Genomic DNA, 18940 nt, shown 5'->3' on the forward strand with positions numbered 1-18940 from the left:
GCTGAGCACATGCACTCAACTTCTTTGGTCGACCGTGGCGAGGCCTGTTCTGAGTGGAACCTGTCCTGTAGAACCTTTGTATGGTCTTGGCCACCGTGCTGCAGCTCAATTTCAGGGTCTTGGCAGTCTTCTTATAGCCTAGGCCATCTTTATGTAGAGCAACCGTTCTTTTTTTCAGATCCTCAGAGAGTTGCCATGTTGAACTTCCAGTGACCAGTATGAGGGAGTGTGAGAGCGATAACACCAAATTTAACACACCTGCTCCCCATTCATACCTGAGACCTTGTAACACTGAGTCACATGACACCGGGGAGGGAAAATGCCTAACTGGGCCCAATTTGGACATTTTCACTTAGGGGTGTCCTCACTTTTGTTGCCAGCGGTTTAGACATTAATGGCTGTGTGATGTGTTATTTTTAGGGGACAGCAAATTTACACTGTTATACAAGCTGTACACTCACTACTTTGTGTCATTTCTTCAGTGTTGTCACAAGAAAAGATATTTACAACAACTTGAGGGGTGTACTTTCTGAGATACTGTATATCTTGAATAAGGACCTATGGTGACAGTTAAGTTTTCTTCAGACCTCTTTTGCAGCCCAGGGCGAGCTATGGCAACTGGCCCGTTGGGCTGGCGTGTCCTTAGCGCAGGGGAGGCTCCACTTAACGGGGCCGCCGCGTAAAACATTAACGGCTGGCCTGTAAAGCAGCGCCTGGCTGAGAATGCACAACCAAATGCATACACAAAAAACAACAACAAAAAAGTTAAAACACAACGCACATAAAACACTCATGTCTGCAGCAGCATTGAAACACACATGCAGCCAGTCGGTCCCAACAGCGCCGAGTGCTGTCAGCTCTGGAGAAGTGTTAACGACAGGAGTAACGAAGCAGGACAGAGCAGATCTGCTGGCTGCCTGTCCTCACTTTATGAACACACTGAAATAAGACCTTCAGTTCCCAAACAGGAAATAGGCTGCATTTTCCCCTCCAAAACTTGTTAGAATGGAAGCCTACCAAACCTCTCATGAGTGTGTGTAAGTGAGTGAGAGAGCAAGCGAGTCAACTCGCTGCCAGTGTGCTTGGCGAATCCCCCTGCGGCCGATTAGCCTCTCACGCAATCCTTTGCAAGATGGATTTGGACATTTAATCAATTTGCAGCAAATGTCCCCGTGGTTCAGTGAAAACTATGATGAATAGGAAAAACATATTTTTTGGAAAGGGCTCCTCATTGTGTGATGACAGGACTCACACACACACACACAGGCGCTAGCAAGGGATTACACACACACACACACACACATCCACACACACACACACACACACACACCCACCCATAAAAACAGTTAGACACTAGACAGACTAAAATATACACACACAAACAATGCATTTCCTAAAATGTTTCTGTGTGTGTGTGTGTGTGTGTGGTCTCACCTTGGCCAGACACTGGGGGTGTGTCTCATGAAGAGCCAGGCTAGTCAGGTTAGACAGGGTGGTCTCGTCCAGCCATTGAGGCCTCCTTTTCTGCTCCTCCTCCTCCTTCTCCTGCAGCCTCCTCAGGACCCCCTCCAGTGCCAGCTCCCTCACCTCGTAGTGTGGGCACTGCAGCAGACACTGCACTAGCCGGCTCGTGAGCTGAGGGCCCCCCCAGAGCTCAGGGATCTCTACGCTCGCACTGAGGGCCACCCGGGCCAGGCCGAGCAGGTACTGGGTGCTGCCGGGCCCCAGTATGGTAGAGGAGGAGTCGGAGGTGACGAGGTCAGAGGCCATCAGGACGGACAGAGCTTCCTGTCGGAGGTCAGTGACCTCTGAATCTGACAAAAATAAGAATCTTCACGTTAGGGGGGTTATTGATAAGATATTTTGATTACAACTCATTACTGAAACTGGGCGGTGCTAGTCTCTGATGACACTAACACCAGCTTTAACACTTATTCAATATTTGAGAATTCAAGCCTTTCATCATTTAACTAGTGTCAACAAACATTCAAAACAAACTTAAAGAAGCTGCATGCAGAGAATGTTCTATAAAAATCTCCTGTCTACAACAAGAATCATTTCAAAATGCACCCTTTGGAGGCCCAGATATTTTGTTGTTGTTCTTTTGTTGATATCTTACTGCATGTTCGGGGTGGTGATGGCGCATAGATAAGATATTTGCCTTTGGCATGGGAGACCTGGGTTCTATTCCCACTGTGAGACATCCACCATTGTGTCCCTGAGCAAGACACTTAACCCGTAGTTGCTCCAGAGGCGTGCGACCTCCGAGATGTATAGCAATTGTAAGTCACTTTGGATAAAAGCGTCAGCTAAATGTAAATGTTTAAATCTTTGGTTTATGTTGATGATCTTGCCTTCAAGCAATGACAATTGTACACGTCTGTCCCATGTTTGAATTGGCTTACTACATCATAACATTTCCCTACCACTTCTAGCTTGGCTCATATTAGAATTGAATGCCGTCACAATAACATAAGGCTACAGCAGGACAAGGTTAAACAGAGCTAACTTGAATATTGGCCTACTTTCAGGAAAAACTCTAATAAGTCTGTCATTAATCGTAATACATTTTCTTATTCACAAGTCAAGTAAAACCATTATAATGAACCATGTTCATTTATTATGCTGTCAAGGAAAATGTTTATGGTACTTTATTGAGCACTGCTTTCTTTGGTTGGCAACAGTAGAGAGATGACAGGAAGTGAGGAGAGAGAGGGATGAGGAACGATGTAATAAAGTTTCCTGGTCGAACGCGAACCAGGGCTATTCATGGTTGGCGCCATAAACCCCTAGGCCACCAAGGCTCCCAGACATTTTATTCATTTTCAGCTTTCAATCATGCCAGTTATTATCACTATCCAGCAAAACAGCATATGACAGGGAACAGGAATTAAAAGAGAACCACAATCTAATATCATTGTTATGATAAGCTGACACATTGGTGGTATCATCCGCAAATCACAACAGAGTTGCAGGTAACACCACCAAAGTGTCAGCTTATCATAACATCATCGGCCGGATTTCAAACAACGTTGAGACTTCATGTTAGGAGGAAATTGATAATCTTGTAGAGTGGTGCTCAGAGAACAACCTACTGCTCAATGTCAGCAAAACCAAGGAGCTGATTGTTGATTTTAGGAAGAAGGAAATAAAGGCACACACCCCTGTCTGAATCAGTGGAGCTGAGGTGGAGCAGGTTCAGAGGAGCAATAGAAAGCATCCTGACTGGAAACATCACAAACTAGCATGGGATGTGCACGGCCCAAGACCAGAGGGCTTCTACGGCGGGGGAATAAAACTGCTCGGAAGATCATGGTACCCTTCTCCCGAGCATTAGTGATATCGGTGAGGTGAGGTGCCTGTAGAGCCCAAAGGATACTAAAGGACAGTACCCACCCAGCCACAGCCTGTTCACCCTGGTGCCTTCTGGGAAGAGTTACAGAGGTTTCTGCTGCCGCACCACCAGACTGCAGAGCAGCTTTTCCCCCCAAGCTATCAGACTTTTAAACTCTAATTCATCCTCAGCACTGCTTCATTGATGATAGTTTATTTCTGTTCACCATTTTTCATAATTGATTCTTTATTAATGTATATTGTCTGCTATGCAGCAGAAGGGAGTTACAAAACTCAATTTCACTCTACAACTTGTTGTATTGTGACAATAAACCTACCTACGCCTAGGTGCTGTGAGACTGTATATAATAGGAAGCAGAATTCTGTATTAACTAATAAATAATAACACTGAAGAGGCCGAGGGGTCTACAGCCTAGGGTTTATTACAAGAGTGGGAGTGTCCCTCGTGCCCATAATTATCATTGGTTAAGCCACGGAGAAAGGCATGTTATTCAACTGCTAGGTTTTGAAAGTCCTTTACTGATGCAGGACAGAAAACACTCTTCACTGTTTTCCAACTCTCCACTGTGTCTGCAGCGTCATGAGCTACCTCTCATGCACCAGATGCCTAATATTGCTTGAGTAGTACAGCTTTATCCACAGTGGTTCTGTCACATTTGAATGACGTTATTATACAATATTTACTGTATTTAATGGAGAACTATGTTTGAATGCCAAAAAGCCAACATATAGATGAATGGTACGACTTCCATGTCTGAAAATGGCTTCAACTACACAGCTTTTCTATTTTCTATTAATCCTCCCTGTTTCCATTGAGGATTAATTACGTTTTAGCTCATCTTGACAATATAATTTATTGAAATATTCCCAGTAGGCCTAGCTTATCTGTAACAGTATCCGGCCCAATCTCTCTACAAGCTAAGCAAACAAACACACAGTCCATTGTGAAACGAACAGATGCAGACAACAGGCCAGACTGAGGTAGCCAGTGTCCTCTGTTCCTTTCTATTTTGACTTTTATAGGAAAGGCTGCGTCAGTGTCTGTTTGGAAATGCCCAATGCTGTGCCAACCCAGCCACCTGCGTACATCCACCCTTGGGGAGTGATGGACACACAAATAAAGACGGACACACACACACACACACACACACACCCCCCCTCTGAAATATAAGTATAATCCAAAGGCAGTGCAACTATAGAGTAACCCAATGCCATTCTAAAGCTGTGCTCCTCCCTACAGTATTGCTCCAAGACTCCACACAGACCCTGCTTTGACAGCCAACTCAATTAGTTTAACACACACACACCCCTACACACACACACACACACACACACACACAGCTTATGAAACCCAGTCCAATTCAATCTGGCCCTACAGCGCCACTCAAAGAGTTGCCCAACAAAAGAGCGGGAAATGCCGCATTCCTCCAGAGATGGGCTGGGTTACCGTGGAGACGGGCCAGGTTACTATGGAATTTGATCCTCAAAGGGGGGGAAGGGGGGAGGTTGGGGTCCCCTAATGGTTCTAATGGGCGGTAGGGGCATAGTAATGACACCGATGATGAAGGGAGGAGAGAGACGAGGATGACTGAAGGAGAATATGAGCGTGTCAAAGAGAAAACGGCTGTCTGTCATGGTGAAGTAGTGAGAAACACAGAGTGTGTGTATGTGTGGTGTGTGTCAAAAGAGTTGTAGAAACAGCATGCCACAGTAGCGTGTCACACACTAATACATTCAACTCCCCTCATTCATACCTGACTCAAAGATATGCGATAAACTCTGGACAAACACTGAAGGAGAAAGAAAGAATGAAAGAAAGAAGGAAAAGGCAGAACACTAGAAAAAAAAGAGAAGTAAAAGTGGGAAAAAAAAAAAAAGAGTGTAAGAAAGAGGAAAAACATCATTAGTCAGGATGCAAAGCTGTTTTTTATGATGGTCTTTATTAAAATGGAGTGTGTAGAGGACGGGGGAGTAGTCTGGCTTTCCCTCAGCAAATAAAAGGCGTTTCAGTGTGATTGTTCTCCCACAGCTGTGTTTATTGAAATCAGTGTCACACTTTTGTCTCTTTATGCTGCTCATGTGCAAACCTGCAGCGGGACTGTGTCCACACTCCATTAAGTTGTAATTACTATTTGATATTTCGGCCTACTCTGGCTCAGCGGGATTCATTGCGAGCAAAGCACTGGGATCATTCAGACTGGCGTGTTAATAAATGTTGGTGTAGGTGCAGGTCTCAGTGGAGTGTTTACGTGTACTGTTCTAAAGGGGATTCATAGGCTGCTTAAAAACACAGCCAAAAACAAGTCTGAGTGTGAAGAGGGAAAACATGTACACAGTGTGCACAAAAATCTTAAGCCACGCTAATGCGGCTCTTTGGATGGCAATGTCTGTCAGTCAGTCGGTTCACCACTGAACCAGACCTAAATCTAAAATACTGGATAGATTGCCATGAAATCTGGTACAGAAACTCATGATCCCCAAAGGATGAATTTCAAAGACTTCAGTTATCCCAGACTTTTCCCCTAACGCCATCATCAGCTTTAAAGGTTTTGGTCCAGACTAAATGGATGAATAGCAATTTTATCTAGCACCAGCATTAGAACAAATTTTTCATTTGTCCATTAATTTAGTGTAAGGCTGCAACAAACATTTTTTTCGGTCATAATCAAGTAATCTGCCTATTATTTTCTCAATGAATCCACTAATCATCAAATCAGTGAATAATGCAAATCACTTTCCCAAAACCCAGATAACATTCAATACGCTGGTTTTGTCTTACCAACAGTCCAGAGCTCAAAAATATTCAAATATTTCAAATCAGACAAAGAAAAATCTTTCATTGGTTAAATCAGTAATTCACTGACAAATCATTTGAACTCTGCTTTAGTTTATGACCAAATGTCATTCACCTCAGCTGTACTTTGTTTAGTGCTAATTAACAAATGTTGGCATGCTAACACACTAAACTGACATGGCAAACATTACACATCAGCATGTTAGCACTGTCTTTGTAAGAATTTTCCTCAGACCACCACTGTGCCCAAGAACAGCCTCACAGAGCTGTAGACTCCTAGCCTTGCTTTAACAATAAATAAGAGTCTGGAAGTTATTATTCTGTATGTTGGCACAAAATATGCCATGCTGGTCAAACTTCAAAGGATGTCCAGACCATTTAATCCAATTACTATAACTAAACCGATTTATGATTAAGCAGCAAATAATTTGATCAAAGCTCCTGAATTCCCCTGTAATCAAAGTTTACATAATGTTTGATAGTCACACATTCATGTCTAGAGGGATGTGTGGAAACATCTTTAGTTCAACAAAGTGAGAAAACAGGGAAAGTGAGACCTGGTGCCCGAGTAGACGCCACAAAATTAAAATACTGTAGCAGAACAGAACTTTAGAAGTCTATGAAAACACACACATTTCACAAGTAGAAAAATGACAATAATCTCCATAAAATAATGCTTATGACAAGTGGATTCATATCATCTGTGGGTCATATGTTTAGGGGAGATTTGAGCTAAGGGTTTGTGTGTCAGCAGGAGAAAGGAACCCAAGTGTATGTGTGCGATAGCCTGTTTTACAGCATAGGTCACATATTTAAACTAAATGTAACCACGACATCTGGTTAAAATAAACCTGGCCAAGCCTTACAGTTGGTGGTTTAGTTTAAGATGGGTACTGAACCACGTTTGGACAGAGGACAGAGGGTCAGCATGCTGGTCCAGAGAACACTTTGTAATCCAAACTGAATTGTGACTCAACAGCCAAGTCCCCTCCAAAAACACCAACACTTTAACACCACGCTTTTAAAGAAGTGTCACTGGGACATACACAGAGTGAAAGACCACGTGTGACGTCTGAACATGAACATGCTGGAGCACAGATGATGAAGGCATGTGTAAGTGTGCTTGTGTGTTGTATTGAGTAAATTAATTGTTTGGTTTGTCCTGATGTACCACAGAAACTAAGAGAAAGTGTGCTGCATGTGTTATTGGGTGTAGGTGTGTGTGTCAGCAAGCTCACTGGTTCGCCACGAGCACTGTCCGTAGTCACTAAAAGCTGGCAGTAGAGACGCTTTGCTGTGTCAAGCTAGAACTTTGACTAGACACTTGCACGTGCTCTCACACGCAAGCACACACAGCTGGATTTCCCATCAGTTTCCACCATCATTACCCAAACTGTGAAAAACAAACCCCAGACGCTACGTGTTAGTGTGTCTGACAGTGAGAGAGCTGACCTCCTTCTCATGCTGACGGCGCTTTACAATTTGTGTATATCTATCTATCTATCTTAATCAGCATTATTGGTTATTTATTTTTTCTTATAGACAATATGCCAGTATTTGAATGCCTTAAGTTTTAAAGTAAGAATTATGGCCCATGAGCAGCCACTGAATGTTTACATTTTTCAAAATAAGAAATGTACAATCCTAATGCAAGTTGACTAAGTAAGCTAAAAGACAATGGAAGCATATTCATCTGTCTATTTTAGTTAAGGAAATTATTACAAATATGCTGTGTTTTAAAAGAAGCAAGTAGTCACAGTGAGAAAAAAAATCATGTATAGAAATCAAAAATGTTGCATCAAGATGCACTGATAAATGTTTCTGATCACAACGTAGCCCTCTGAATCAGAATCGAAAGGAGCCTAGAGATTCACATTCCTATTTACTGGCCAAATTACTGTTAAATAAAACTGCAGATTGTCTGCCAGAAATTATGAAAAAGGCAGTGCATCTAAAGGAGGGAAAATGTTTTAGCAGATAACTCCAGACTAAAGCTCTGCTCTCTATTGTGCCAAAATATTAATCCTTTATCAACATAAATACATTTTATAAATACTTTCATCGGCTATGTTTTAAAGTCTTATATTTTATTCAAGATCTTCTCCAGTTCCCAGCATTTTTGGCTTGTGAAACTTTATCGCCAAGCAATGCCTTCTTGTGGCCCATTGTCACAGTTTGTATGTGTCTATGAGCCGTGAGCAGGTCAACTAAAGAGTGATGTTCCTTTCTTAGTTTCATTTAAATAGTATCAGGGTTCTGATAATGTAAAACAGTTCAGCATTCATTGACAAAAGTAAGACAATAAACAAACAAAGATTCTTTTCTTCTTGACCCCACAGATCCATCTTGCGACCACTTTGGGGGGTCCTAATCCTCACTTTGAGAACAATGGTAAAAGGCGTAATGTGTGGACTGTAGTATTTCATAGAAGGAGGAGAAATACAAAGCTCTCTTGGCATTAAATTGTAGTGGTTGGTGTATACTTCCCAAAGAAAAAGCTTAAAGTTAAATGAGTGCAAGTATCCAAATATGGAAGTACATGGCTTACCGAGATGTCAAAGATGAATAACATCTCATGTGCTAAAGTTACTAAAAGTTTAATTATGGTAACACTCTTTTTTGTGTACTAAGACAGATGGAACTTAAAGGATATTTTCAAGTCTAACTTAATACAAGTAAAAAAAATAAAAATAAAAAAACTGCAATAAACCTATGATCCATGGGTGTACCAGACTCACTAGACAGCTGAAGCCTCATATTAGCTTAAAGGTGCCCTGTGGAGTTTTGTAAACAAACAAATCTATATTTACATTCAGTGTTTCTCGCCAAAACACACTGTTTGTAAGCCTACATTCTTCTTCTTCCTCACCTTTGCTGGGCCATTGCTGCGCTTCTTTAGTGTGTATTGTGTCCATAAAAAAATTGAAATGTTGCCTTGTGCACATGCATGGCATCAGTGTGCATGGGGCATACAAACAAAACGGGAGCCCACTCATAAAAACATCACTCCATAGTGCTACTAGTAGCCAAAACATTCACATGGTACTTTTAAGTTAAACCACAGAATGCATTTTTATACAGAACAAGGATTATGGCTTTGTCCCCTGTTTCTTACAGTGTAGTAAAGCTCCAAATGGATCTCATCGTGGCAATTATGGAGAGGTGGAATGATTACAGCAACCAGAATCTCTCAAGTAACATATGGCATCTGTGTAACCATAACTATCCTTTAAAAGAGTACTCCACTGATTTAGCATTGCACTAACCACCGACAGTTCAGCCAGACATTCGGCTGTGTTTTGCAAGTTCTGGCTAATGGAGCGTCGAGCTGCTAGCCTCAACCAGAGATGAGGAGCGGGATCTGGTTCTAACTTGTCGTCTTCAGCTCCATCAAACAATTTATTCTTTCACACATGTAAACAATGTGTAAAATCAATGCAGTTCTCCTTTTAAATCTGTAAAAAAAAAAAAAAAGAAAAAAAAAAAAGGGAGAAGCATGCTATAATGGCAACAATAAAAAGTACTACTGTAACAAGAGTAAAATATAGAGCTAATTTACAACATTGAATTTATTCTTCAGCACAGACACACTTGTTCCAATACAGATTTACCAAACCCTAACCCTGTTTTCCCCCATCAGCATCTGATACTGCACTAATGGAAACACATGAAATTCCAGAAAATTCACTAATGCTTTAAACATGTTTGTGTCAGCCTCCTTTTTCCAACTTTCCTCTACCTTCCTCACGCCATACTTTTCAGTTCGTTTTACTGGCATGGCTGGAAAGCAGAGAAACAGAAGACTGGCGCAGGTAGAGGTGAAGCAATGGACAGTGGGGGCTTTTTTATGAGTCCGCATGGATCAAAGGGCTGGGGGCAGAGAAAAGTGTGTGAACACACACACACACACACACACACACACACAAAGACCTGTGTTCAGAGCGTCAGAGCCGAGAGGAATTGGCTGGTAAATGCAAAGTTCCTACTTAATGCAGGGTGCCAGCTAAAAGGGAAAAAAAGAGAAGTAATATTGAAGAAGCCAATTGTTCCCCTGCTTTACCTCCGGTGCCAGGCGCTCTTAAGAGCCTGTTTCATATGAACATGCCCAACCTGTGGCTTTTTAACCCAACATCTGATTTGTCTGAAAAGTGCAATTACACAAGAGGAAAGGTGAGGGAGTGGAAATGAGGGGGTAGAAGGAAGGAGAAATAAGACAGACCAACAGAGGGGTCAAACACCACCACAGAGAGGGTGAGAAATGAAACTAAAGGCAGCCTTACGATAATAATAGAGAGGCATTAAAAGTGTGTAAGCTTGAGGTAGCTTATTTAGTTATGTAAGGAGCAGTGCCAAGGCGGGCCAGGTCGGGTTCTCAATCTACAGGCTTGTTTTGAGACATCCTTGGTATTTCCACTGTCAGGACGAACATGTGTTCAGCACATGGCCGACCGAAAACATAAGTGCCTCTCCTGCCTCTCTCTCTTTTTTCCCTCCTCTCCGTACAGCACTCCGCCATAAAGTGGGTCATAGGCACAATCCCACCATCTGTCAGAGATCGCTTGCCTTCGGTTTCACATTCCTCCACTGCGGAGACCCCCACCAGTCTGCGCACATGTGCACACAACCACACCACGTCCGCAGAGAGACACACACACACACACACAAACACACACAAACACACACACACACTGAAACACTCACACACCAGGGGACTTCTCTGAAGTGGCCGAGACATGAAGCTGACTTCTGTCAACGATCAGTCTAAATGGAGAGCGCAGAGGACAGCCTCGCCAGCAAACGCTGCAGGGTTGTCTGTTCAGACGTAGAAGTATTCAAAGTCAAATTCACAGCAAATGCAGGGAACACAGTTGCTGCTTACTGAGCTGATAAACTCCCCAGCAACTGGCTGACATCAGCAAAAGATCCATCTTAATCACGATCAAGACTAAAAAACTATACGACAAACATTTTTAAAACCACGGTCAAGACCAACAACATTCAAATATTTCCACTCAATATCAGACTTTAATATAGTAAAATGTCTAAATATAATGGATTAAATACCGATTTTATTTTGTATTTATATTTGTATTATTGTCTTGAGGATTTACCATTGTTTGGTCAATTATTATCTCAAAACGTATCAATTCCTACCTAATGATTTATTTGATAGTAGTAGTTTCTTTAGACCTTTTGGTATGTTCTTTGCTCGTGAAAATGTATTTTACAAATTAATTATAACTATCAAGCTGTTCAAAAGTCTACCTCCTCCACAAAGACATAGTTTTCTTAGTATTTCAAAGTCAACAGATTTTAAGAGGATCTGTGTAGCTGTGTAACGTTACTAAAACCAAAGCAAAACAAACAAAACTGTCTTTGTGGCCTGTTTCTGTGAGATGGCAGAAACTCAGCACTGTTTCCAAACATAAAACAGACCAGAAATATTACATCTCAAACTTTTCCTGTCTTGTCCGTTTGCCCGTTGGTTTAGTTGGGCTCATGCTGTGAAACTGCTGACATTGAAAACACGGCCTTAAGTCATATGTCCAGGTCATATACAGTATATTTATGGTAACCATGACTACGTGAGTGTGGGAATTCTCCCAGATGCACCAGAAAGTGAAAATGAGTTCAACTTGTGTCTGATCCGTGTATTGTGGCAGTTTCATATTAAAGTGACCCCACAGCAACTACTCACCATCCAGAAGACTGATCTTTGGCCCACACAGGCACACCAACACATCCAGAAAGGCTCCTCTAGTCACCACACAGCTATTTTGTCTGAAGAGAATGAAAAAAGGAAAAAGGGTGTTGGTGAACCTTGGTTAGTTTTGCCTTTGATCTGGCACAGAAAATCCAAGAAGATAATGACCTCAGGAAGATGTTTTTAAGACTCAATGCTGGATTTGAACTTTCTGGGCAATACATAAAGTTTGTGCTTAACAACATTTTATAATAAAGGCTCCCTTTAAATGTTCCTAAACCACTTAGCGAGTTAAAGAGATAACACAGCAGCCTCCAGTCTCCGATTCATTTAGATCATAGACGAAGACTTTCTTCAGAAACAGGCTCATGTCTCACCGCAAACTACTGATCTGGGTCACTGGACATTTGTAACTCAATGGAACTCTTGGCTGTGAGGATCTTGACTTGGTGCAATTAAGTGTTATCTCTAGGGTTGACGTCATTTCCCCATCCTGATCAGGCCGCCTGTTGTGGTTTTCAAACAACCTTTGTGAAGGTTTTTATGTTCAGTTTTTTTTAAAACTGTTTTAGATAGTTGCTGAATTGACTGCAAGATCCTTTTGGAGGATGTAGTTTGTGCTGCTTTTCAACTGTGCTGAGCTGATATTGACAGGTGTTTGTATTTTTTCTTTTATATATAAATGGGTTGGACATATTATTAGAAAGACCTGTCAATATGTTCAATCAACAGTGAAGCCTTCCTGGTTAATAAAAGATTAGAGAAATAATAAAAATTGTTGTTGATCAACTAACCCATTAATTGTTTAATGGTTTCAGCATTCTTCTTCTTAGTTATTGGAAGTGGCCATAATTCATTAATATATAAGAGTTATTTAAATTTAGACTATCCAAACAAAAAGTTATTGTTATTACTGGGTCACCAGCTCGCAGGAAAGGATGCAAAATAGGGCAGTGATGTGTGTTTTCATTTGTGGTGAATCATAGAGCCAAGAATGTGGGGCCATCACATGCAATGCCCCCAGCTGTACCATCATAGATTCGAATAATTCACTTTCAGTTTTTCCTCACACACATAAAGCCTTGTTGCACTATCTTCGTGGGGACCCGTCATTGACATCATGTATTCCCTAGCCTATTACCCTAACCTTAACCTAAATCTAACCTGAACCCTAAAACCAAGTATTGACCCCGAAAAAGCCCTTTAACCTCTAACATACACACAAGTATAATAGACCCCATGAATATAGTAAAACAAGCTCACTCACACACACACACACACACAAACAAGCAAAGGCCTGGAAGGAAGAACGAGTTGTAATTATTTCTTCCCTGTTCATAAATACACAATCATTGATTTACTATCACAATAGTTATGGAGGTAGAATTATTGGTGTTATATTTTTTGTGAATGTGGACATAAATGTATTATATCTGCCTATGGCTTCTGTGACAGCTGAGCGGCATGTGTGGGCAGTGCGAAGTGTGTGTGTGTTCAGTTTATGTGTGCAGTCAATCAAGGGTATGAGCACAGCGCAGTGAAAGCCCATAAGCGTGTGTGCGAAAAACAAGGGAGACAGTGTGCGAGCTTGACGTCATGTTTTCATCACTCGGATATTAATAAGACACACTGCGTGCACACACACACACACACACACACACAATACAAATGATGGAGCACGGGAAGAGAGGGAGAGAGCGAGTGTGTGTGTGTGTTGCTTAAGTGAGAACAGATTTGGACAGGGATGAGTCCTCTGAAGTGGGTTCAGTGTGTATGTATGTGAGGTAACATTATAAAATAGGCTGTAATAAGTTGAGTCAATAGATCACAATCCAAACAATACACTGTAGATGTTCTAAAAGGCTGGTACTGGGCCTGATTTGCCACCACAAAGCCAACGTCAACTGCTGTGACCTACACGAGTGTCTGCAGTCATCGTTACAGCGTTGACACCCTCTTGGAGCCAGAAGAACTCCAAAATGACACAACACACAGATGAAGTGAGGCCAAAACCCAACACTGACTCAGACCAGGCGAACAATGCATTCCATCCTTTTTGGAAGGTGGCCGCTTCAAATTAGTGGTGTTCTGGAAGAGAGAGGAGGATTTCTTTTTCCAAAAACAGAGAACCTCTGACCTGTTTTGTCCTTAGATCTGGGCGCCGGGCTCTGCGGTGCCGCACGATCAAACGCACAGACGGAGGCCGCGCTTTGGTGAGCAAGAATTCCTCTCGTCATCTTAATAAAGGCTCATCAGTGTAACCATGCGGCGCTAGCAGGGCTAGTGTTGCTAACCCAGCGACCCTGTGTTATCTGCTGCAGGCTGCAGCACAGGGGAGACCGGAGACCCAGGCCTGACCTCAGCCAGGCAGGAGGGGGTCGACAGGGTAATCTGTGCCCCATCTTGAGGCCCCGATCTTGGACCAGTGGTGGGGTTGGGTGGGGGGCTGAGGATGGGACAGCAGGCGGTCTCTTTGAAATTGAAGCCTGGGCAGGACATGAAGCGGACACGGCCAGGGAGGGGATGAACGGTGAGACAAGGAGCTATTCTTCTGGTGAGCCAGTGGGAAGAGCGAGAGGGATGCTTATCTGTGTGTGCATGCGTGCGTGCGTCTGTGTGTGTGTCTAGGATTACCGAGAGGCGAGCCACATGCGCTGACGGAGGGCTTCGCAGATGCCATTTCCTGCTGGGAAGGGTCTGTGTGAGTCAGTCTGGTAGGAGCGCAGCAGAAACAGCACCTGCATACACACAAACACATGCTCTTGAATTGATTACCTCACATATGTAACCTAGCATCTATTAAATTGACACATTTATACATGAGCCGCGGGTCAGCCCAACTGACGGAAATGTTGCTTTGTGGGGTCATCCACTAAAACAAGAAGTCCTGGATTCAGAAACTGAAACCAAACAGGCTTAAACCCTAGGCATGTTAACACACCTACAGTATGTGTATTGGGTGGGTGGGGGAGTCATGAAACACACTGGCCTGTTATTTTTGATTTGACAATGATTCAAGGATATAATTGATAATGAAAGACTCACTGTCAAATGATTCAGACAAACATTTACAACTGCATTTTAAAGTAACATTATATTATTTATCCTGAAATAAAGGTTATTTTTGTGGGATATAATATTAAGAGTCTTAATCATGAAGCAAAATGAGCAGTGGTGCTACATCACACAGCAAAGGCCATGTTTTTAAGGAGTGAGTGAGTAACTGGTCATCTAGTGTCTACATTGAGCTGTGTCTTATTCAGCTCGGCAGCTGATTAATTGGTCGATTGCATTCTACGTTTTCTTCAATGTAATTAATTAGAGCAGCATGTCATAATGTTTGGGGGGAATAAAAGAATGCTTTGGAGTCTTTACAAGTTGGAAAAAGTCAAGACAAACAACCCACTCAGTCACAATCTGGTTCTGATGTGAGAGGACTGCACGGCAGGTCCCATGCCTGGCTGAAGTTCCATGTAACCAGTTGGACACAGTTGCATCACCTTGAAGTTAGTTTAAAGTTTGTACTGACAAATTATACTTTGTAGATGTAACATCAATGGCTGTGATCAAACACACACCAATTTCCTGGGGGGGGGGGGCACTGATTTGTAATTGTTATTTATGTGGACTTTATACGTTTGGTTTATTCATCAAAATCGGATTGTGTAGTGACTAATCTAGAGAGACAGAAGAGTTGAGTAAATATTTTAGTTAAAAGGGATTTGTAGTAGTGTGGACTGATAAACTGTATCGCCTCCAACATGATGAATAAGAAAACCAGTTTTATATAGGGATGGGCACTGCAGTGCCATATTAAACGGGTCCGGTGGCTAAAGACCGTAATATTTTTTATCTGGCTGCAGCCTCTGCCTGCTCTACTGTAAGTAAGTACATGCAATAAAATCATTACGAGTAAAAAGCCAATACTTACACCTGTTCAACACACATAAACATGTAGAAAGGAATATTTTAATCAGCTGCTGTTCAAGCACAGCGGGCTAGCTATTAGCAAAACAAGCTAAAATGGAAGCCGTCTGTCTGTATTCTAGCTGTTTAGCTTAGTTTGCCACATGCCCTAAAATCTGGCACATTGTTGTAAACTGAGCTGCTGGCTGAGACAAACCAGCCACTCCTCCTTCTACCAGAGGTACCTGCAGGCAGTGAAGAAGAGCAGCAGCAGGGAGGACAGTCTGAGATTCTCAGTATTTTGATGTCAGGAATATGATTTATTTTATTGACAGTTTAGATTTGTTTCCAGTGAGATATTATTGTTCATATGACTTAGATATGATGTAAACTTTCCTGTTGCTGCTCTAGAAACAACATTTAGTTGTATTTAAAGTATTCAATTCTAATCCTGTTCAACCAGCCAACTAATATGCACACTTCAAAATGTAATTATTTATCGCAAGTCATATCGTCATCGCAGTATTGAACGGTGTTAAAGCACATAGCGGATTTTCCTCATATCGTGTAGACCTAAGTTCTGGTGAAGTCTTATTGTGCGATATACTGTCATTGGCAGTTTGCAAGCTCAATTTCAGATTTCAGTCTGGGGCGAGTGTTGACAAATCCTCTCCAAAAATCCACACACGCATACACTCATGTTTGAAAACATAATGTAGAGTCAAACAGCCAGAGACATGAGCGTGTTAATACCACAAAGTAATCTCCCCAAATGCTGGGCAGTGTGAAGTATATATAAGTATATTTACCACATAATTAACATGCTACCCTCTCTAGACAACCATCCCTCCTGTCACTTGACCTCCAACCCCTATGTTTGAAATACGTGACTTAAAGGATACATAAACACCTGCAGTAACTCTAATGTATGACCTGGTGAAAGAAAATGTCTCTAAAAGTATGCCCGTTATTGAAGATCAAATAATTCTTTTCATTGTGGCTGATGTGACAGTGTGTGACTGAGCCCGTTTGTAGCAGGTGGACTGGTGGTTGGGAGTGTTCAGAGGCTAGGACACAGGCTGGCTGGCTGGCTGGCTGGCTGGGGTGTGTATTCTGGGCCTTGGTAAGTATACTCTTTAAGCCGGGCCACGGCCACAGACCAGTAGGAAGCCATTCATTACGCTGTGCAGGGAAGGAAACGTGGGGAAAAACCAGGCCGACCACGTAGCACCAAGCCTGGCCACTGAGTCCTGGCCTGTCCCCTTCTCTTCTCCTGTAGTCTCCACGCCCAGGCAACACCCACTGGCTCATACAAACAGCTTCCACACCCCTGGGTGCTTCTTCCTCTCACTGTCACTCGCTAACGGCTTTTCCACCTACACCAGTGCTTGAACATATTCCCAAACCAAGTAGTGATTTCAAAGTGATTCCACTGTCAAAAAACCGGTTCTAAAGGATCACACTTTAACTAATCTCTGCAAATATTCAAGGAGCTTCTTATTGACTCAAATCTCATGTGACTGACGAATTCAAGAATGTGTCTCTGATTTCAGTGTGAGCTTTAACCAGTTTTGGCAGATTCCCAAGTTACAGCTTACCTGTGCAGGACTTCAGTCTGCAAATTTACATGTTTGACCAACTAACAAATTGATCTTTAGATGCATCTTGTGTTTGACATGGGAGAAGTAAATGGTTCTAGCAGTGTCCCGTCACTCTTTTTGTTCACAGGTCTACCAGACTAGAAACAGGTTGATTACTACAGTGGGGCCAAAAAGTATTTAGTCAGCCACTGATTGTGCAAGTTCTCCTACTTAGAAAGATAAGAGAGGTTTGTAATTTTCATCATAGGTACAGTTCAACTATGGGAGACAAAATGAAAAAAAAAATCCAGGAAATGACATTGTAGGATTTTTAAAGAATTTATTTGTAAATTATGGTGGAAAATAAGTATTTGGTCAATAACAAAAGTTCAACTCAATACTTTGTAACATAACCTTTGTTGGCAATGGTCAAACGTTTCCTGTAAGTCTTCACCAGGTTTGCACAAACTGTAGCTGGTATTTTGACCCATCACTTTTTTTTGCTTGCGGAGTGTGGGGCAATTTTGTTAGACTGGCGACCAGTCTGACATGGCTGACTTCAATCAGTGAAGTCAGCCATGTTCTGGCCTCTTAAACTTGCTGGATTACAACGAAACACCACATAATGTCGAGGGCAGGGTAAGGTCACCACTTAAGCCCTAACATGACTGCAGGCTTGGGCGTTGTACGAATATGAAGGCAGTAAATTTTGACTTGGTCAACAAATCACCTGACCTGGCATTAAACTCAACAACAATTGTGTTTAAGGTGACGTGGACGTTTCTGGCTTCTCAGAATTGTCTGACTTAGTTGCTTTTAGCGGTTGGTATGCTTTGTCTTCAGCGCTATTACATCCACTTATGAAATTGGTAGACTCGTCCAGAAGGTCGGTTTTGTAGCCGCACCAATGCCAGCACTGGTTCCAGGATCAGTGGCAGAGCCTCATGTCTTCACTCTCCCTCCCTCCACTCCAAAGCTACACCTCATCCACCGGGTTGGGAAGTCCCTGCATGGGAAGCTCAACCGCCTCAATCCAGCCCGGCATGGAGAAAACCGGAATATTTATAGAACATTCTGCCTCCCTGTTCCTCCTCCCAAAGACAGTGTACAGAACTACACCCCATGTGGGAGGAGATGCTGGGATTGGATCAAGCTAAAATGAAGGGCAGACGATAGGACAGCAGCACACCTGGTGGAGGCTCACTTTTGTTGATCAAATTTCAGGATTCTTCCTTGACATGACGTGTGTAAATGTGGATTTTCTTGTGTTTTCTTTTTGTGTTTGCTCTGATTATTATAAGGCACAATTCTTCAGTCAGTCTACAACAACTGTGTATGATTTGAATTATTACTCCTCAAACCCAACTACTACACACTCAGAATATCTACAAGTGAATTTAAATTTAGATTAAAAGGTGCCTTTTGGAGTTTTCTGGTAACACGCATTGTGTTTATTTTTGTGTAACAAACATGAATGCGTTTCCTTTCTCACTTCTCATTTTCTTAAAGGTTTGAGACCTGTATGATGTATATATATATATAATATATATATATATATATATATATATATATATATATATATATATATATATAGATGTGTAT

The 18940-nt window shown here is 42.1% G+C and overlaps 1 protein-coding gene across 2 annotated transcripts in view; it reads right to left on the reverse strand.

Annotated features, from left to right (window-relative positions):
• The window catches only part of LOC123984325 (thyroid adenoma-associated protein homolog), a 184538-nt gene that overhangs the window by 59975 nt on the left and 105623 nt on the right, over window positions 1-18940 (reverse strand). Inside the window, exons 7-9 of one of the 2 annotated variants that reach the window (XM_046071145.1) lie at window positions 14487-14590; window positions 11847-11929; window positions 1435-1814 (exon numbers count right to left, since the gene is read on the reverse strand). In XM_046071145.1, the coding sequence (XP_045927101.1) occupies window positions 1435-1814; window positions 11847-11929; window positions 14487-14590 (567 nt within the window). The remainder of the gene's footprint in view (window positions 1-1434; window positions 1815-11846; window positions 11930-14486; window positions 14591-18940) is intronic. The other variant, XM_046071146.1, reaches the window with a different exon arrangement.

This window comes from Micropterus dolomieu, linkage group LG15 (genome assembly GCF_021292245.1).
Source record: "Micropterus dolomieu isolate WLL.071019.BEF.003 ecotype Adirondacks linkage group LG15, ASM2129224v1, whole genome shotgun sequence".
NCBI classification, from domain to species: domain Eukaryota; kingdom Metazoa; phylum Chordata; class Actinopteri; order Centrarchiformes; family Centrarchidae; genus Micropterus; species Micropterus dolomieu.